The sequence below is a fragment of the Salvia hispanica genome, chromosome 4 (genome assembly GCF_023119035.1).
Source record: "Salvia hispanica cultivar TCC Black 2014 chromosome 4, UniMelb_Shisp_WGS_1.0, whole genome shotgun sequence".
In the NCBI taxonomy this organism is placed as follows: Eukaryota; Viridiplantae; Streptophyta; class Magnoliopsida; order Lamiales; family Lamiaceae; genus Salvia; species Salvia hispanica.
The window spans coordinates 40,830,709-40,852,569 of NC_062968.1; the positions used below are offsets into that span (position 1 = coordinate 40,830,709).

The 21,861-nt window shown below is 35.6% G+C and overlaps 2 protein-coding genes across 6 annotated transcripts; one reads left to right on the forward strand and one right to left on the reverse strand.

The window, feature by feature from the left end:
* Positions 1 to 4,742: 4,742 nt before the first annotated feature.
* On the reverse strand, positions 4,743 to 5,075 carry LOC125221074 (scopoletin glucosyltransferase-like). Its single transcript, XM_048123204.1, has one exon. It carries the CDS (start codon positions 5,073 to 5,075, stop codon positions 4,743 to 4,745), a length of 333 nt encoding a protein of 110 aa, XP_047979161.1.
* A 2,068-nt stretch (positions 5,076 to 7,143) lies between these two features.
* Positions 7,144 to 16,216, forward strand: LOC125221640. Of its 5 annotated transcripts, XR_007176392.1 has the most exons (16): positions 7,179 to 7,590; positions 8,983 to 9,135; positions 9,237 to 9,353; positions 9,433 to 9,517; positions 9,860 to 9,968; positions 10,061 to 10,128; positions 10,196 to 10,321; positions 10,392 to 11,308; positions 11,562 to 11,765; positions 11,851 to 11,911; positions 13,335 to 13,448; positions 15,131 to 15,244; positions 15,331 to 15,417; positions 15,571 to 15,639; positions 15,849 to 15,955; positions 16,033 to 16,216. XR_007176392.1 is itself a non-coding variant. In XM_048123820.1 (15 exons), the coding sequence occupies exons 1-14, from the start codon at positions 7,460 to 7,462 to the stop codon at positions 15,595 to 15,597; spliced, it is 2,313 nt and encodes a 770-aa protein (XP_047979777.1). In that variant the 5' UTR covers positions 7,179 to 7,459; the 3' UTR covers positions 15,598 to 15,639; positions 15,849 to 16,216. The 5 variants fall into 5 exon arrangements, 1 of the variants encoding a protein (XP_047979777.1); XM_048123820.1 differs by having other exon boundaries at positions 15,849 to 16,216; XR_007176393.1 differs by lacking the exons at positions 15,331 to 15,417; positions 15,571 to 15,639; positions 15,849 to 15,955; positions 16,033 to 16,216 and adding an exon at positions 13,836 to 14,097 and having other exon boundaries at positions 7,144 to 7,590; positions 15,131 to 15,219.
* Positions 16,217 to 21,861: the final 5,645 nt, after the last annotated feature.

The window sequence follows — 21,861 nt, forward strand, 5'->3', positions numbered from 1 at the left end:
TGAATTAATCATGCTTTAAGAATATTGAAACCTAAAACATGCTTTTCTACGGAGGAGCAGAAATAATACCTAATTAATTCTCCAAAGAATTGAAGATGGCTAGCAGACTTCTCCACGTGACGCTTTGAATACTAGACCACAGATCTTCTCTCTGGTTCCCGAACTGTACTCCGATATCAGTGTGGGCTGATCTCACCAGAATACTAGGACTTAAATAAAAGACACAGAAAAACTACTCCTAAGAGGAGAGGGAAATTCGACCAGCTCAATATGAGGGGGGCGAAATTTTTGAAATTTTTTTGAGAATAAATTGTAATTTTTATGTCTCCTTTATTCTCCTATTTATATTAAGTTCCTTTTGGGCCCAGACATGGATCTATGGAAGGTTTTGGATATGGGCTCATCCAATTTACTTTTTACTAATTAAATTGAACCCACAATTTAATATAAGCTTAATTGGAATATTACGAGCAGCCACTACAGAAGTAATATTGAACTCTCCCCATCCAAATCCGAAATTATAAGTAATCCGGGTTTTCGTTTTAACTTTCATTTCCCGCGCTTAAGATAAAAATGTCCATTAATTAATTAATGTCTCTATGGACTTAATTAATTAACTTCTTATTAATTCCAAGAGTGGACTTAGCATGAAACGCTTATTTATTATTCATAGAGTAATCAAACTCCAACTAGCTAGGTTCCGAATAATAAAACCTTATTTCGCGCTCCTCTTGAGGACATTATCAAACGAGACTCTCCTCGCGCACGATTCAATATAAAGCAATCCTAGCACAGCTAGATATTAATCGCCACTACCCAATATATCAGGTTTATTGGGTTACGAAAAACCCGCACCATTTGATAAGTCAAAGTAATGCATAATCAATACCGTATGCTCAATGCTAACCTACATTGATTAAGAAACAAATATTTATCAAGACCTCGCCTTTCAGTAGATAGCACTAAGGACAAGTCTTGCTGTTAGATCCGTTCAGTGCTATACCACACCAATGTCATCTTATTTCAGTAAGGCTTAGAAATATGTGGACTGACATTGCAACCTTTCTCGATGAATAGTCTAATTCCATCTAGGTTGTGAAATTCTTCTTTTTCTTTGTTTAGGACTGACCGTGTTACCTTAAAGTGGACGCCGCCCACAACCGGTTTACTAAAACAAAGACTTAGACCTTGTTAAGTTAACTTATACATTTAAACATGCAATTAACATCCATTAATTGTAAAACATAACAACATTATGACAAAAATAATCTGTTTTATTCCTTGAAAAATAAAATAAGAGATTTACAGTATTCAATCACTCGAAACGTGATTTCTAGTATACAAACTCTAACACGTTTTGAGTGTCAAAATTGCATTACATGTCCATTATTTGCATATTTTATATATTTTGGTATTTTGACGAGTTTTGTGAGGAATGTGCAAAATAGAGCCTAAAAAGATAGCAAAAAGTTGAACATGAAAATCTGGAGTATTCGAGCCAGCCAGCGGTCCACCGCATCTATGCCAGCCACCGTTGGCCGCCAGAGACCACTGCCACCATAGTGGCCTACTTTGGAAAATTTAGCTGAAATGATGAACACGTCGAGCGACCGCTGAAACACATGCAGCGGCCGCTGATCGAGATATAGAAGCTACAAGATGACTTTTCTCTCTCCAAGACTTACTATGTGCTGAAGATTTACCATATTATGAGACACAATTTTGGAGTTATAAATAACCCTTCAAGCTTCACAAAATGAGATCCTTTTACATCATAATACCAGAGCATAATAGTTTAGAGTTCCTTCCACTATGATCATTGCTTAAGGAATTTGAAGAGTGGATTCCAGAGGAGATTAAGACTACAAGATTCAACCTTAGGGTTATATTGCTTTAGTTCTTATTTTTTCTATGTTTTCTCTACAAACTATGTGTGTAGATTATTCCATCATGTGTAACTAAACACATAGAATTCTAGAGATGTGTTAGCAACGGCTTTGGTTTATATAGTTCCTATTTATTTAATATCCGTTTTGTTTGTTAATTTGCTTCTATTCTAAGTGTTGGATAATGCTTCATGTTTGAGTGACACATCTATGATGATTTATTGACGTGTAACATAACCGTGAGAGGAGGTTTGCATGTTAGAAGAGTCTAGTTGACGTTACAATTAACTCCTCTTAAAACGGTTATGTTAATTGAGAGCGAGAACATTAGAGCCTTATGAGCCTCTAGGAGTTACAAATCTAGCTTGCTAGTCCATGTGGTTACAATACTCTAGCTTGCTTAATACTATGATAGCTCCATTCACTTGAAGAATATTGCTTACACAAATTTAGGCGTGGTTGTAGCCTATGATACATAATTAACTTATCCTAGGTGTACAATATCTCCAACTAGTGTTTAGCTTCGAGGGAATGTAAAACCAATATGGATCCTTGAATTACAGTAAACTCATTTAGGAAATATGATACATAATAATAGCAACTTGAACCAAACTAGGAGTAGTTTTTCCTTTTGTATTGTAATCAACACTTTGAGCGAATTTTGGTGTTTCCTGCAAACTTTTAAAGTATTCTTAAAAATCACAAACTTTGTAAAGTGTGAAAATTTTCGAACCTGACCAACTATAGAATTTTTTCAGAAGATATTGAATATACATGGCTAGCCAGTGAAATATATGTGGCTTAGTCCAATTTATACATGGAATAACGTCGTTTTGACACTCTAAATCTTCAATTTGACGTTGGATATTATGTGCATAAAAAGATAAATTACGCCATGTATGTCTGTTGGGTTTGAAGAATGAACCACCATGAGAAATTGACACCAAGTTTATAATTTTATCACTATTCAAAGTTCGTAGAAAATACATTAATGAATCAAAGCTTATGGTTTTTAATATTGGTATTGAATCAAAGCTTATGGTTTTTAAGATCAGCATCTCATTTAATTAAACAGATAGAATAAATACTCATGGGATACGTATCTAAACTCAATAAATACTCTTTAGGGCGTGTTCTCTTTAGTGTACAAGATTTTATTTTAAATATGCACCAAAGAGTAACCTAAATGCTAGACTTTGACCTAATGGAATTATGGATCGACAAATTTAACCCCAAATGAGTGAGAGAGAAGGTAATGAGGTGGAAAGGTAGGGCAAATGTGTAAAATCAAATTCATTTCTTGGTGGAGAGCCCAATGCACTAACAAATCTTACCTGTTGTCCAAGATTTCAATCTTGCCCATTTTTTTAATAGTGCGGGCCTTTGCCCAATTTTAGGGCTTCCTCCAATAAATCGTTGGAAGGTGAACAATCATAATTCTCCCAATTGGGCTTAGAATTGTCTAATTAGCACAAAGTGAACACGCCCTTAAATGAGAAGAGAATTAAATGACAACCGCATATGATGAACATTACATGACTTAGGTAAACAACCTTTGAGATTTTAAAAAATATACTCCCTCTGTTCGTGAATAGGAGTCTCGTTTTTCCATTTTAGTCCGTCCGTGAATAGGAGCCCTGGTTCACTTTTACCTTTGTCATTTAATAGGGTCCAACCTTCCACTAACTCACTCCACTAACATTTTATTTAAAACTAATATATTCAAGTGGGACCCCCATATAACTAACTTTTTTCCACCCACTTTTCTTAATATTTCTTAAAACCTGTGCCGCCCATAAATAGGACTCCTAATGGCGGACGGGAGGGAGTAGTAATGTAATGAAATACTTTCTCCATTTCTTAAAATATGAACTTTGAAACAACACGAGTTTTAATGCAAAATTAGTAAAGTAAAAAGAAGAAGAGAAAAAATGGAGAAAGTAAGAGAAAAGAAAAGGAAAGGTGGTGAAATTAGTGTTAGTAGATTATGAGGTTCATTTCCTGAAATGGAAAGTTTTTATATTTTGAAGAAACTAATAAAAAAGAAAGAATTTCTATTTTTAAATATTGGACGAAGTAGTTAAAAAAGGAGTAACTATTTTTTTTAAAATTTTAATTGGAAACATAATTTCTAGCATTATACTATTACTATCATCCATTCCCAATAGTCATGAAAGGTGAGAAATTAGATTACGAAATCTTAAATATGTATAGATCATAAATATAGTAATGTGAGCGGAATAAGGGGAAATTACGCTAAACATACAAAAAGTTTCACCAATATTTTAGTATAGTAAAAAAAAATTTAAGTTAACATAAATCATAAAAATGTATCATAAGAATTTCAAGTTAATAAATATTGCTTCATACGGTTTCACGCCGTTAGTTTTTTCTCAATCTATCATCTCAAATTTTCCTATGGCAATTTCTATGTACTCAGCGGCGGCATAGCCGCTCTCCCCTTCATTTGTGCCTCTAAATTCCATAACCACCCGCACCGCCTCCCTGCCTTGGTGCCCCTTCTACCATCACTTTTTATGACCAACGGAAACTCCAATCCTCAAATCCTTTGTCACTAACTTCTCATTGTAAAACTGCTCTATAAAGAGCGGCCACGCCGCCGTAGCTACGCCCGTTGCACACCCCTTCTAGAATCGAATACAATCTATAATGCGTCATGAAGCCCCACTGTCGGGTGATCAAGAACTATCACTTGCGGCACTCACCCCCTTATGATTGGGAATCTGCCTTAGCCATTCCTCCTCCTCTCTGCATTCACTCACGGCCTAAACGAAATCATGGTCGGCGATGTCGAGACGATTGCAATCTGATTCAACTGAGTCAAACTGAACTTGGTCATGCTCCCAAAACCATGTACACCACAGAATTCGCCTTCTTTGAATCGAGCCACACCATGCATGCGCCCACGTCAACACTACACTTCTCTCCTCTCTCTCTTCTGTCTCCTCCATCAGCATTGTTGCAGAGCAAAATATGGCCTACGTTCCAAGCCCTTTTCCCTAAAACGATCATGTAATATTTAGTGTAGTCAGGCTCGAGCTCGTAGAAGCTATTCCACCACAACGCCGTAGCTTCTCCCTCATTTCCTTCATCCATTTGGTGAACCATCGGCATCCTATTTTCTGCAGTGGAAGGTTGCACTAATGGCCTTGTGGCTACTTTTCCCATCCTTATGATTTCTGTCATAATATCTCTTCCATAAGTGAAGAGAAAATACCTTGCATTTTTGAATTATTTGGACATCCTTTGTTGTCATATGCTAACTTTTAGGACATAAATTAAATATGCAGGAGGATGATAGATTGAGGAAAAACTAACGATTGTAGCGGGATATATGAAGCAAAATGTATTAACTTGAAACTTTATAAAATAGTACTCACTCCGTCCCCATGTAGCTGGGTCGTATTTCTTTTCGGGTTGTCCCATTAATAGCTGAGTCGTTTCCTTTTTAAGCAAAAAATAACAACTTTTATTCTCTCTTACTTTACTCTTTCTTACTTTATTCTCTCTTCATCTCTTTACTTTTTTCCTTTCCTACTTTGTTATTCATTTACGTAACTCACATAACACAACTTTTCTTAAATCTCGTGCCGAAAAGAAACGCCTCTATTAGGGTTTAGCATCCTCCCATTTCTGAAAAATATGAGCATTTGGTTTGACACATGTTTTAATGTATAATTTGTAAAGTAGGAGGGAGAAATTAAAAGTAGTGTAAATAGTGTTAGTGGAGAGTGAGCTCCACATTATTAATAGTGCAGTATAATGGTATAAGTTGTAAATAAAATTATATATAGGGTTATTCTGTTATTTTACATATTAGTACAAAATTAGAAAGTCATATTTTTTTCAAGGACGAGCTAATAAGGAAATAGTTCATACTCCCTCCGTCCCCTATTAGGAGTCACTCTTTGACCGGACACGGGTTTTAAGAAATGTAAAGAAAAGTTGGTTGAAAAAGTTAGTGGAATGTGGGACCCATTTTTTTATATTGGTTTTATAATAGAATGTGAGTGAATTGAGTTAGTGGAATGTGGGACCTACTTACTATTTATGGTAAAAATGAAGTGTGACTCTTAATTGGGGACAGACCGAAATGGAAAAATGTGACTCTTAATGGGGGACGGAGGGAGTATATTTTAGGAACGAAGAGAATATAATTTATGCTCCCTCCATTCCCTCATAATGGAGGCAAAAAAATTTTGCCACATAGTTTAAGAAATGAATGTTTAGTTTGTTAAATAAATAGATAAAAAAGGTACGAGAGAGAAAAAAGTAAGAAATAACAGAGTAGAAAATGAATAAAGTAGAGAGAATAAAGTAAGAGAGAGTAGAATGAGAGTGAAAAAAAAACGTGTTATCATATATAGAAATGACTCGAGTATGAGAAAATTTTAGGGTTTAGGGTTTGAGAGAACTACGAAAGAACTTTCCGAAATGGAAAAAATGACTCAACTATGAGGAAATGGAGAGAGTATAAATTAAAACTTTTTGTAGTACTAAATTAAAAGCTTGGTGAAATTTTTTGTATGTACTCACTCCGTCCTACGATAGTATACACTTTTTAACTTTGGAAACTATCTTTTCTTTAATGAGGTGAGACTCATTCTTCATTAACAATACTTTGATTATTTTTTCTCTCTACATTTCTCTTATTTTATTAATTATGCATTAAAATCGGTGCTTAATTAAAAGCGTATACTCTTATCGCATGAATGCGATGGAGTATGATTTCATTTCTTCGGAGAATAAGAGCATCCACAATAGTGGACTAGCCGCTAGTCCATGTGCCAGTCCACTATTGTGAGCGGCAAGCGGGTGACGGACGTCCCAGGAGGACGAGAGGTCGTCCGTCTCCTTGTCCGTGCGCTTGTCCGCTATTGTGGGTTGGCGACGAATAAGAGGTAGGACGTCTGATTTATTTATTTTTTTAAAAAAAAATTTAATTTTTTTTATTTATAATCAATATTTACAACTTATTGCACTTCATTTTTTTTATATATTTGATAAACACCAACGATTAAAATGAATTAATCGTATTTTTTAATTTATTTTAATGGCTAGAGCTTTGGCTAGTCCTAGTGCTAGTCAACTATTGTGTAGTGGGATGTCCTAATAATGTGGCAAGGAGGTGGGAAGTCCTAGTGACGTGAAGGTGTTTTTTGGGAAGTTCTAGAGCTAGTTCGTGGGGAAGTCCTTCCTATTGCGGATGCTCCATCGCATCCTCATCGAAGGGCAATCATGTAAAAGCGATCTCATCAATTGCATCAAACCATATAACACAGCCCAATAGCCGGAGAAGACAATTACCCCACCGCTCCCCCCCTCCCACCACCGCCACCGCTACCGCCAAGATCTAGTTTGGCGTATCCTCCCCGTAAATTGATTATAATATATTGGTATTGCTCGCCGATTCAACTAAATCCGAGCTTCTAATCTAAACCCCCCAAATTTTTTTTAATTTGCGGAGATTCATGGATTGGAGACACGATTTGTTTGATATCAATGGATCTATGCATTGAATTGTCCGTTTAAATAGTGAATTGTGATTTATCATGAGGTCGTCCTCAATTTGGACGGAGAATTCCGCCTCGTCGGCTGCTGCCACGCCAACATCATCATCGAATTCTAGGCAGCTTGCACCTCCGCTTGTGGAGCCTGCTCGTGACTCGGATTTGAGGCAAAGGTCGGATTTTTTTGCCCTGTTTTCATTTCAATTTTGTGTTTCCGATCCGGAATATGATTGTGTTTAAGCGATTTTGTTCTGCTGGGATATTGTTCAAATTTTCAATTAGTGCATGCTTATTCAGCTGAATTGAATACTTGATTCATGATGTAATTAGAACTAAGTACTCCCTCCGTTCTGCCTTAATACAGGCGTTTCATTTTCTATACTCGTTTTAGAAGAAAGAGTAAAGTAAGTGAGAGAATAATGTAGGGATGAGTACTTGTTTTGAATTTTAGCTTTAGAAGAAATTGTATAATTGGATCATATGAATTGTTCATACCATCCTTAATGACTGAACTGCAATTTTTTTTTTCTGTTTCGTGTAATGTTATTCTATTGCTGAATGCAGTTTCTATGGGGCGTTCAGTGCTCTTGGTTATAATATAATTTTAGTTATGCATGAAACAGAGATTAAGAGAAAATCTTGTTTTCAATCTGAATATATTTGACCTTTTGGGGGTTTTTCTTCAGATTTTCCCCCTATATAGTGGATACGACCTATTTAGCACGTGTGACTTCAGTGATAAGTTATCTATTATTTTTTCTTAAATGCATATAACTTAGTTATAAATGTGTCTTTTAAGTCCTTTTTCTTTTTCTCCGGAATAGGCAGACAATTTGCATTGGTCATATAACTGTTCCATGACAATAAAAATAAACTTAGATGACAACTTGATGAATTGTTGCATTTTGTATTTGGTTGGATGTGTTAAGTTCAATCTCTGTAATTGTACACATGAGCTATTTTCGGTTCTTATGCATGTTTCATGGTGATTACCTTACATTTACTAGGTCGTCGTGTCTATATGGTTAAGATCTCCTTCTGAAAATTTGTGCAATTTTAAAAAAAATATGTACTCCCTCCATCCCACTACTAAGTGATGGTCTCTTTGGCACGAGATTTAAGAAAATGGTACTCCTTTCGTTCCATTAGTGTTGGAGCATTTCTTCTGGGCACGGTGATTAAGAAAATGTACATATTTAAAAGTTAAGTAGAGTGAGATTGAGAATACAGTAAAGGAGATGATAAAGTAGGACACAGGAAAGTAAGAGAGAGAGAGAGAATAAAGTAAGAGAGATAGGTGTGTTGTATTTTTCCAAAAAAGGAAATGACCCAACTATAATGAAACATCCCAAAGGAATATGATCCAACACTAATGGAACAGAGTGAGTATTTATATAATTAAGTGGAGAGAATAAAGCAAGAGAGTGAATGTGTTGTTTTTTCTGAAAATGGAAATTGATTTCTTGTAGTGGGAGAACCAAAGAAGGAGTGTCAATCACTTGTAGTGGGACAGAGGGAGTATTTAATTATACCAGTTGGGTTTGACATTCTGATTCTGCTTGCAGTAATGTGCTGAAATTGTTAGCTCATAGAGAGTTATGCCCTCAAACAAAGAGAACACCTAGAAGGTTTTGGAGAAAGGCATCGGTTCACCATGGTAAATCATCTGGATCAAAATGTGAATTAGCAAAAGATGTGAGACAAGAACTTCAGTCATGGTACTCATCATTCCTCTTTAGTCCATATTGTATATATATTTTGGATTATATTATGCCAATCTCAAGAGTAACTGAATTTGTAAATTATATCTGACATACAGGGGAGAGGCAGAGTCATTACTGCATTTATCAGCTAAGTATTGTCCTTTACTGCCTCCACCAAGGTCAACCATTGCGGCGGCATTTAGTCCTGATGGGAAGACATTGGCTTCTACACAGTTAGTCTCTCATCATTACTCTCACACATATATGTATATTTTTTGAACATACAATGTTATTCCATTTTGAATCTGGCAGCGGAGACCATACAGTGAAGATAATTGATTGTAAAAGTGGAACGTGCTTAAAGGTGTTGAGTGGCCATCGGAGGACACCTTGGGTGGTAAACTATCTTCTTATTTTTATAATCATAAAATCTAATTTTATAAACCAGCATAACTATGTGCAACTAGAAAGCAATCATGCGAAGCAAATGGTATTCCTCCTAAGTAGTCCACCTCCATTAGAACTTGTAGAAGCCTAAAAAACATTATCCAAAAACGTCATCTTCTTCTCTTTTTGCAAGGCTTTCATGCAATAAATAACTTATTCTATTTCTGGGTTTGTTGAATTTGAGTTTCTTGTAGAAAGTTAGTTCATTGGATGTGTTGTTTCAAATCTGGAAATACACATCCTATTCGTAAGTCTTGATTTTAGCATGAAGTTTTGATTGGACCTCTTGCAGGTTAGGTTCCATCCACTCTATGCAGAAGTTCTTGCTAGTGGAAGTTTGGACCATGAAGTTCGCTTGTGGAACGCGAAGACAGCGGAGTGTATTGGGTCTCGTGATTTTTGTAATTTACTCTCAATATTAGCATTTTCATACCTTTTGAGATGTATTACTATCCTGCTATAGTCACTTGTTAATAAACATCCTTCAATGCAGACCGTCCTATAGCTTCTATTGCCTTCCATGCGCACGGAGAAATTTTAGCTGTAGCATCAGGCCATAAGGTCAGCATTTAGAGTGTAGTAAGATTGTAGAGGTGTATGTAGTTTATTAACCTTGCTTGTCTGGCAGCTGTATATATGGCATTATAACAGAAGAGGTGAGGCTTCCTCACCAACAATTATATTGAAGACTCGGCGTTCTCTCCGTGCAGTGCATTTTCATCCTCATGGTGCTCCATTTCTTCTAACTGCTGAGGTACTAGTACTACTTCTGCTGGTAAATGTTTGTCGGCAGCGTATTAGTTTCATTATGCTGCTTGTTTCAGGTCAATGATCTGGACTCCTCAGATCCTGCAATTGCTTTTGCAACATCCCCTGGGTACTCGCGCTACCCCCCTCCTACTATATATATAGCAGATGCTCACTCCATTGTTCAGTCAAGTTCAGGAAATGAGTTGCCCATTATGTCTATACCATTTCTGATAGGGCCTTCTATTACTAGAGGTGATAATACATTACTTCCCCAACAGGCGGGTGTTGAAATGAGTTCTTATGTTCCATATCAAAGGAGTGTTTCTTCTGCCTCTGTGCGACTTCTCACTTATTCAACTCCATCCGGTCAGTATGAACTCGTATTGTCTCCAATCCAATCTCCTGTGCGGGAAGAGCAACAAAATAATCTGTCATTGAGGGAAACGGATGATGCTATTCCTCTACCTGCTATTGATTCCATGGAGACAGATGTGCAAGCTGAGGAGAGCAATCTGTTTCTTCGATTTGGCGATCCAGCATACTGGGACCTTCCTTTTCTGCAAGGGTGGTTGATTGGTCAAAGTCAAGCTGGACAGCGTATAACGCATGCACAAATTGGTGGTTCCAACGAAGGTTTGCCATCCTATAATGGAATAGCAAATGCATCATCTATTGTTCCTCCAGTAATTCCTAATGTTGGTTCAAGAGCTTCCGGAAGAGCAGGTTCACGACACCGTTCTTCACGCTCGCGAACAAGAACTGCAACTGGATTCGGTGGTAGTGCTGCTTTTAACAATATTCCACCAGAGCAGGGCAGTTCACACTCTTTGACAACCCAAGTCCAGTCTGAGGTAGCTACCTCACTGGCTGCAGCTGCTGAATTGCCTTGCACTGTGAAGCTGAGAATATGGTCTCATGATTTGGAAAATCCATGTGCACCTCTTGACACATCACGCCGTCTGTTAACAATTCCCCATGCCGTGCTTTGTAGGTATGTAATACTGTTAACATTCTCTACATGAAGGTATTGTTGATTAGTGGTTTGCGAACAATGGACACTTGATGAGGTTAAGGAAAATGAATTGGTTCTAGTGGTTTCTGGGAAGTAGTTAATGAGTCTCAGGTCTTACTCAAGATGCTAATTGAAAAGGAATTATGTGGCAAAAGTAACTGTATTTCCTTCTGTATCCCCATGTCTCCTTGCTGAAGTGAATTAAATGCTTTTATGGTATGTTATTTTATAGTGAAATGGGTGCCTACTTTTCACCGTGCGGAAGGTTCTTGGCTACTTGTGTGGCATGTATCCTACCAAATATTGATGCCGATCCAGGACTGCAAGGCCAGGTTCAGCATGATCTTACATGGGCCTCAACTTCTCCAACTAGACATCCAGTCTCCGCACACCAAATTATTTATGAGCTAAGGATATATTCCCTTGAGAAGGCTACGTGAGTCGCAACATATTTATAGTATAAATATGTGATTGTACATGATTTTATTTGGTGTTGGTTTTGATGTTCTCTTCTTTTGTAGATTTGGATCCGTTCTACAATCCCGGGCAATTAGAGCTGCTCATTGTTTGACCTCGATACAGGTGTGTAATATGTAAAAAGTTGTTGGACCATAAACATATATGAAGACTTCATATGCACATGAACCACGAAATATCTAAAAATATATATCTGGCTGATAGTTTTAGTTCCTTTTTCTATCGATCCTAACAACCTGTGTGTACATTTGTAAGGGAAAATAAATTTATTAAGAAAATCACAGTAATAGTTCAGTTCCAAACTTTCCATAATGAATATAAGATCTCATCTACCAAAAAATAAAGGAAATTACATAGTATTATTTTCATACTGTATGTTGTTGATACTAAGCATGGTGTTACTGCTTTTACTCCCTCTGTCCCATAGAAATAGGCCATTTAGGGTTGACATGGGTTTAATGTGTAATTGTTAAAGTAAGAGAGAAGAAGAAAAAGTAGTTGAGATTATGTAGTGAATGGTGGGACCCATAAATAATGAAGTAAAAGAGAAGGAGAAAAAGGTTGCCATAAATGGATATGGACTATTTGTATGGACGGACAAAGAAGGAAATAAGGCATATTTCCGTGGGACGGAGGGAGTATAATTTATGGTAGGAAAGCATGCTAAGTAGTCTGCGGGATTTCTTATTAAGACTTCAACAGTTGAGTGGGGATTTTCCTTTTTTATCTCATCTGCCTGCAAATTATTTATTTGATACTTTTCTACGGCTATAAGATTTTCATTGATTCTACAATGTTGCTTCTCTTGAAAAAGAATGAAAAAGGAAATCATTTGGCTTAATACATGACTGTCGTTCACCATCTTACAAATTTGTAGCCTCATCCTTTGTTTTCCTTTGTAGTGATTCTTCTCCTTTTCTTTCCATTAGTCCTTCATTCACATTGTCTAATTTGTAATATGACCCATCTGCGTCTCTGAGCTAGTTAAATTTTCAAAAGTTGCATCTCAGAGAGTATGGATTGTATAGACTATAGAGTATAGAGGTAGGGAAAGATATGGTGGACTGTGGGCTACAATTAAGCAAATGAAGTAGCACATTTTTGGGATCCACTAATCTGTTCAAGTACACTTTTTCCCGGGTGGTGGGTGGAATTGAAACATTGTACCTTTTCTGTTTTATTACTAGTAGTATGTACTCAGAAAACATCTAGCATTTTACTGAGATGTAATGAGATTATTCTGGAATGAATTTGATTCACGAGGCATAATGCACTGTCTCAAGTAAAAAATAACATAAGAAGTTATCGAACCTTTTTGGTCATGAATAGCATTGTCTCTCCTGTACCAATCATTTTCTAATGCTTCAGCCTAGTTTAGTATAGAGTGGCATGTTATCAATGATGAAAGTCGAATTATTAGCCTAGCGTATCTTATTGATTTCTCAAGTCTCCATGTTACCTTTGTGGTTGCGTGTACAGTGTATATTTTAGCATGTTGTATGTATTCTAAGTCCTTTTCCAACTGCAGTTTTCACCAACCTCAGACCATCTGTTACTGGCTTATGGTCGACGCCACAGTTCACTTCTTAAAAGCATTGTCATTGATGGAGACACAACTATACCAATTTATACAATTCTTGAGGTGAGATTTGCATGCAACATTTACTAGTCATTCGCTTGTACAGATTACCTGTATTCTGGTACACAGTAGATATATTTTAATTTACTTTTGTGTTCATGAAATAAAAAGGATTTGCAACTTTATATGAAAAGAGATAATTCTGTTTTGCTATGACCCACACTTAGGATTAGTTCCAAGCGCCGCAGTCAATACGTATGAATCTAGCTTGAAAAATAGACCAACATGCCACATCCTTCACAGATGCCCTTTAGAAGACTTGACCTCGAAGTAGGAAGAAGCATACCACATAGGTGAAAAGCTGCTCATGCTTGCAAATACAGATTGCATATGATGTCAGTTTTTTAAATACTTAAAACACGAATCCCTAGTATTTCGAATGTGGTATAGGACATAGACATGTTTTTCCATGCGATCTGGGGTGCCCCAGTCTTGGGGCGCACTAGGTTATGTTGTAATGGCACCAACCAGCATGGGGCGAGCGAAATTGAGGAGGTGAGACGGGGGTGATTTTCTGAGTACCTCCGCCGACAGCTCTTTCACAGCGGCAGACTACCCTAGCAGCAGCAACCAAGGTCCAGTCGGTAGCCGGTTGGAATTCTGGTGGTGGCGGTGGAATTGAAGAATTAAGGCTGAATAAGGATGATGAAGGGTCACCTATTCTCTGTACTTGGATTATTTTATCTTATTAAATGGAGTACAGTTGTTAAGGTTTCTTAGATGCATTTATTGCAGTTGGTGTAGGTCTCTAGATGATTTATTACATAGTTCAATACACATTGCGGGAGTGTTTGTTAAATTCATTTATTTATTTATGACTAAAGTTCAAAATTGGTCCTTTACATTTTCCCTGAAAAACTTTTTAGTCCTATACATTGAGTTTGTTACTTTTTGGTCCCAAATAATATGTTTTAGTTCAAAGTTAACAATTCCGTTGAAAACTTAACGGTCAAACGTATTTTGACCAAATTTGTTACTTAATTTTGAATCTAAATAACCCGATTAACCTAATTAATATTAATCTGATTAACCTAATGATAAATCATAAGGTTTATCAGGTTATTTAGATTCCAAATGAAGTCACTAATTTGGTCAAACTGCGTTTGACCGTTAAGTTTTTAACATGACCTTGAAGTTTTTAACAGAATTTTTAACTTTGGACCAAATCATATTGTTTGGGATCAAAAGGCAACAGACTAAAATGTTTTTAGGACAAATGTAAGGGACCAATTTGGACTTTAGTCTTTATTTATTAATATGCGTAATTGTGCTGTCATTTCAACTTTTGTTGTCATCAGCTTAATAAATTTTAGGTAACTTAAATTTAGTAATAGACTTCAATTGTTTTTGGAGTGAATATACAGTGTGTTAGGCAATTTTTGAACTATTAGTGTGCCCCGATTCGAGGGCTGTACTCCCCGTGCCCCAGACAACACTAAATTTTGAAGCTTCCATGGCTAAAATAGGGAGAGTTCAAACTCATTACATACATGAGCATGCAACCAGTTTGCTGTCTTAGGTTTCACATTATGATTTTACTGGTACTATTGACTCATTAGCTAAGCACGAATAATAGCATAATTTCTTTCACAATCTTTTTACCTACTTGAATAGTATGTGTGTATGAATCAATTTTGTGTATTATGCTTTGTACTTTTTTCTCAGAATTCACATCTTTCATACAGATATACAGAGTTTCAGATATGGAACTCGTGAGAGTTCTTCCCAGTGCAGAAGATGAGGTTAATGTAGCTTGTTTCCATCCTTCAGTTGGTGGTGGCTTTATATATGGCACTAAGGTAAGTGAGGAATTTTTCATATCTCGACTCTGATATTTGCATCTGCTTTTCTCTGTTGGTGACGATTTTCTTCATAATCTTGCCAGGAAGGAAAACTGAGGATTCTTCAGTGTGATATATCTCATGGATTTAAGAATGAGGGGTCCTGTGGTCCTGATGACAATGTGTTAGAGGTATAAATGCCTCATTATTGCAGAATCTGTAATGATGCAATAAATATAATGCTCATCCATTGATCTTAATACACACCTCATGGGAGGATATGTTTTTTTTTAAATGGCTCTTGCTCTGAATTTTTATCAGCTTAAGTTGTACTCTATTTATAGGTTCAGACTCATGCATTGGACGGCTGATTAGTGTCAAGTGAAGGGCGCAAAATTTGACAGCTTGATGTGGTCGGTATTCTGTAAAAATTTAAAGATATCTATTGTTGTCTTGTCCTTTCTTTTTTAATTTTTGCTGTTGTTTGTGCTATTAAAAGTAGCGATGTGTGTCGCATCCGGTTATGCAAATCAAGCTATGTGAATTGTGGTTAAACTAAGTCTTAACAATGAATCATGATTGTATCTGTACATATCCCTCACCTCGACATTTGTTTCTGCAGGGGTTGCTTTGTTTGGTGCACATCAACTCACTTTGCTACCATACAGTGAGGTGGGGAGGGGGGGTGTTAAAAAAGGGTCCTGCATTTATGCTTTGGGCATTCTGGAGGTCTTGCTTTCGACTTTTCTCAATGAGCTCTGTACAGATCTGTGACGCGTCTATTCCCAGTGCTAACTTGCATACAGGTACAGCGCGAAACTGGTTGAGAGAGAGAGAGAGAGAGAAAGCCAATAGAGCAAAACGCTTCGTCCTTGTAGTTTCGTGAGCGCAGTGGGGAAACTTACTTTTGGCTTTGTTTTTTCTTGGATGGCCTTGTTGTACATTAGCACAATAATTTCCATGGGAAGAAGCTTTTCCTTTTTTTCCTGACCCTATTTTTTCCCCTTTTTTGCTTTTCAAATTTTCATGCATGTTCAGGCCCTATTGCAGAATGTAGTACTAATATTCATGTGAAGAAACTAGAATCGAAAATCTTGCTTTTTAGATGGCTATTCGAATCTTTCGAGACTAAATAACATCGGTTTCTACTCCTAATTTAGTTGAAATACATATGCATCTGTATACAAAGAACTTAAAAGACAATGCCAATTTTTATTTAGTGAACAAATCAATTTAGTTGAGATAATTTAAAATCTTATAAAGCTCAGAGAAAGAATATAGGATGAAATATGTCCAAATGTATTAGTTATTGTAATGTTTCGTCATGTTGTTCTCTTCCTACGCGTTGCTTCTGCTTTGCAATTCCTTTATCGAGCCGACATTGTTAGTATGCATCTCGCCTCATTTATTTTCCATGCAATTTTCCAAATTTGTTAAATTATAATCATTCACGTGACTTTAAAAAATAGTCGATTATATTATAATATTTATACTCCCTCTATAAGAGAATACACTTTCATTTTTAGTTTGTCTCAATTAAGATGGCTCATTACTAAAAGTAGAAATAACTCACTTTATTTCATCTCTTACTTTACTCATTCCACTTAATATACAAAATAAAACTACATAAAATCCTATTCTACCTAAGGATTGGGTCTTCTTCACTTATTTTTTATTTTTATTTTTTTCAGTTGTTCCACAATTTCATATTGGAGGGAAATTATGTTTGATATGTGGCATAGAAAGAATGTAGGTGGAAATATGTCACGCTTACTCCCTCTGTCCCACTAAATTGAGTTGTATTCATTTTTGGCATGTCCCAACTAAATTGAGTCATTTCCTTTTTCGACAAAAATCAAAACATTCAATCTTTCTTACTTTATTCCATCACCTACTTTACTTTCTCTTTATCTTTCCTATTTTATTCTTCTCTCCTATTTTTCAACATACTTAATCTACGGGACCAAAACTTTTGACTTAACTTTGTTGGGATGGAGGGAGTATTAGTTTTGTAATGTTCATCATGTTGTCTTCTGTCTACACGTTGCTTCTGTTTTGCAATTTCATATCGAGTTGAGATTGTTAGTATGCATCTCACCTCATTTACTTTGTTAGCAATTTGCCAAATTTTGTCAAATTCTCATCGCTCTCGTAACTTAAAAAATGGTTGATTATATTTTTTTCGATTGTTCCATAATTTCATAGTTTTAAGGAAATTGTGTATGATGCGTGACAAATGGGAAGCATTTTGACAAAACATTTACCTACTTAAATGATGTCGTTTGATACACTTACTCAGTCACGTCTTTATTTTTGCACATGTACGCGTCACGTCATTGAACTCAGATACGTAGTTTGCTGAAACTTTCTTCTAATCATGGGATAATTAAGAAAAACCGTCATTGATATGATATAATTAGTCAAGTTGAACTATTAACCAGAATTTGACCCGTGGTTCCATTTAATGCTATACCACACCAGTCATTAGTAACCTAAGGTTAAAACTTAGGATATTTTAGACTTAGACACCATAACCGTCTAGGTTATGAAATACTCGATCCGTCCCTTGAAAAATATATAACACATTTGTCATTTTGGGATTTTCCTTAAAAATAGATTAATTCTATTTAAGGAAACTTTTCTCTCTAATGAGGTGGGTATGATTCTCCACTAATAATACTCCAATCACTTTTTCTTTCTATCTCTCTCGCTTTATTAGTTGTGCATTAAAACCGTATCATTTCAAATGTTTTCTATTTTTTAGGAAGAGAGGAGTTTTTATTTATTTTTGCAAGGATGTTGGGTATGAAAATCTTTACTGATAACACGATCACCATTTACCAACCAATGCAGAATACTTGGGACTCTTTCGTATGAATTAAATGAAAAAATATAACGGAAACTTTTTCTTTTCATTAACTTATTTTATAAAATAAGATCACATAAAAACAAGCTGCAGCTTGAAGCATGCTTTTAGTTACTCTAACAATCTTCGACTTTGATACTAAAAAAACTAGTTTTTGAATATATAAAGGACTTAGTTTGGCGACTTTATTCACCCCATTATACTCAAAGAGGGTCTTGAACCATGATGCATTTGACTCCCATCCTTACCAAATTACTCCGTCCGTTCCAGCTAAGATGACATATTTCTTAGTTATTATTCAATGTGTTTCATTGGAGAGAGGAATTGTGCATGTAAGTATTAAATGGAGAGAGAAAGAGAAATTAATATTTTAATTGAAGAGGGGAAAAAGTGATTTGGTGTGTATTAATTGGAGAGAGAGAATATTAAAAATATAAATATGCTATCTTATTTGGAAAAAATTAAAAGAGAAAGTGTGACATCTTAGCTAGGACGACGATGTATATAGTGTAGTTAGTACCAGTACTTATTTGATAGACTCATCAAGAGAGACAGATGTGCCATCTGTTGTAGATGACTCATCATGACAATAGTTGAACACTTCGACGTGTTCACTAAGGGGTGTTTGGTTTGCAAGATTGTATCCCTTGATTAAATTAGTAGTGTGTTTGGTTCATAAGATTTATTCTCCCAATTCAATTCTAGATGGATAATCATGGGATAATAAGTCCTAGCTAACTCTATATGACTAAAATAATCTCACAACTCAATTCTAGATTATATCTTGATGTTTTTTTATCTAGGTAACCGAACAATAGACACCACCTAAGGGACTTCATCTGGACAAGGGCAAATAAAACCTAAGTTTGAGGTACTTTTCTCCATGGAATTTTTGAAAATTCTAATGGCCAAAGTTTCTTCATCTAAATAGAGGGAATTAACGAGAACTGAGGGAATGGATGAGAAGACTAATTAGAAGCTTAATGAATCCATCCATAGGAGGATTGTGAGCTCAATACTAATCTCCTAAGAAAAATACCTATATATGACCATGCTGCCGAACCCAACTTTGGAGCAATGGAAGCTATGCCACAGCCTGTCAAGGGCACAAACAATATTCAACCAGATGAACCTCATGGAAGAGAGAATGACAATGAAAATCTCCTTAACTAGCTAGGTTTCCCATTGTTTTGACTCCCCTCGTGAAGGTATTATTACCCTTTCAACATTCTTCTAATGCTCTTCAAACTAATTAGGATCAAAGGTGGGACACACAAAAGCAAAAGTTCAACGAGCATGTTGTTGCAAGTCAACAACAATGGCCTCAAACAAGTGTGAGGCAAACCGAGCACTAACAATGGCACGCTCAAAACAATGAGTTGGGATGAAATGGACTATTAATTAACACTTTCATCGGTTCTTCGGTTATAATTGAAAATTTCTATAAGCACTAACCAAAATAAAATCTTTTGGAACCGAATAACCAAATACCCAACCCTACTTGATTCATCCACAACATCTTGTTTCATACTCCCTCCATCCCGAAATAATGGTACCAACTAACCAAATACTCACCCCTACATCCATCCACAACATTTTTTCTTTTTTTGGTTATATACTATTTAGTAAAATAGAAACAACATTACATCTATTTTTTGTCTCTCTTACTCTAATCTCTCTTCACTTAATTCACAAAATAATATCTCAATACTAGATAAAATCATGTGCCTGAAAGAAAAACTGTTTCATTTAGTGGGATGGAGGGAACATCAAATTTCATATTTTATGTTAGTTCTTTTTTTGTCTTTTCCACCCTTACTCCTTACTCCCTCTTATCCCCATTAATATCTCATATTTCCTTATTTTGACGCATCATCCCAATAAATGTATCATTTCACCTTTATAATTTTTAAAAAGTGGATCCTACATTTCATTAATTCATTCTACTCATAATTATTATAAAATTAATTTAAAAATAGAGGTCACACTCCAACTTTTCCTACCCATTTTTGTTCACAAAGTCAAATAATGTACTCCCTCCGTCTCGCGTTACTTGCACTAAATTCCTTTTTGAGCGTCCCAAGATACTTGCGCTCTTTCTATTTTAGGTAAAAATTAGTGTTAGTTGATCATGCCCATATTACACTTAAAATGTTAAATTAATCACCCACCAACCCATCCACCCCTCATTTGGAAAAAAACACGTCCCTCTCTCTTCAAACTCAGTCTCTCTCTAACCTAAATTCTTCCGCCTCCAGCTTCACTAAACTCTTCCACGCATCTCTCTAAAAACACTATTTATTCCACCTCCAATTTCTCCATTAACGTCTTATTCCACCTCCAATTTCTCCATTAGATCTACCATGGCTAACAAGAGAATTTAGATGGAGGGTGGATTAATCCATGTAGCTAACAAACCCCAACCTCTTTCCCGTTGGCCACAAAATGGTGGGTGGTGGTAAACCCACAATTTTAAACTTTTTGATCTACTGCCATTTAGATTTGGGAGCTCACTTTTGATTTAAATTTGAATATACATGGAATACTTTTACATTTTGTTGTTTACATTATACACGGAAATTTGTTTATTTACTGTTCAAACTTTATTAACAATTAAAATAATTTTGAATATATAAAAAATACTGATACGGAAAATTGGATAAAAAATATAATTAATAATATAACTAAAATATCCAATCACTTTATCTACTTTATTACTCATTCTACTTGAAACATTAACCACTCATTCCTTAATCTCCATGCCCAAAAGAAAATGTGCAACTAACCCGGATGGAGGAAGTATTAAATATGTACAAATCAAATATAAGAAATTTAATGGGACCGGAGAGAGTGTTTTCTTTGCATGTTTTTCGTTGTTATATTCATATTGTTTATTACTCCTTCGTTCTAATGAAGATGAGCTATTTTCATTTTTGATTTGTCTAAACCAAGCTAACTCCTTACTGGAAAAAAATATCAAGTAATCTCTATTTTATTTTATTTTCTCTATTTAATACTTTCTTCGTTTGGAGTGTGTTATAATACTAACTTTTCTTAAATTGCTAACTTGCTAACTCATCAATGTCAATACGAATATATTAAAATGTGAACACAAATTTGTGTTGAAATTTTAATATACTGAGTTGTGTTGACATTTTAATATATTGAGTTGACATTTAAAATATCAATGTCTACATAGTGTATTAAAATATCAACTAAGTTTATGTTGACTATTTCAATGTGGTCGTGTTGATATTTTTAGTGTTGATGAGGTAGCAGAGTTAGCAACTTAGAAAAGTTAGCAACGGATCAAACCTCTTCTCCGTCTCAACTAAGTGAGCCACATTTCTTTTTGGGATGTATCAACTAAGTGGAGTCATTTTGATAAAGAAACAAAACATTTAATCACTCCTACTTTTAACACAATTTTTTAGTCTCGTGCTCATAAGTATATCAAGTGAATTTATGTTGACATACTAATATCACCGTGAATATTTTGTACACGCAGAGTTAACAAGTCAGCAAAATTAGCAACATATCGCTAGTTTAAAACTTTGAAGGTTCACTATAAAATAATGGAGTAAATGAAAATCGACAGTAATAAAATAAAAATACAATTATTATTATAAAACAAAGTAAATATAAAAATAAAAGTAATAAAAAAGTGAATGTTGAAGGGCAATATCGGTACGTTGAATGTCGCCGTTTTACGTATTCAGCTGGTTGTGGTTACGTTAACAGAAATGAAAGAAATTGGGAGTAAAAAGAG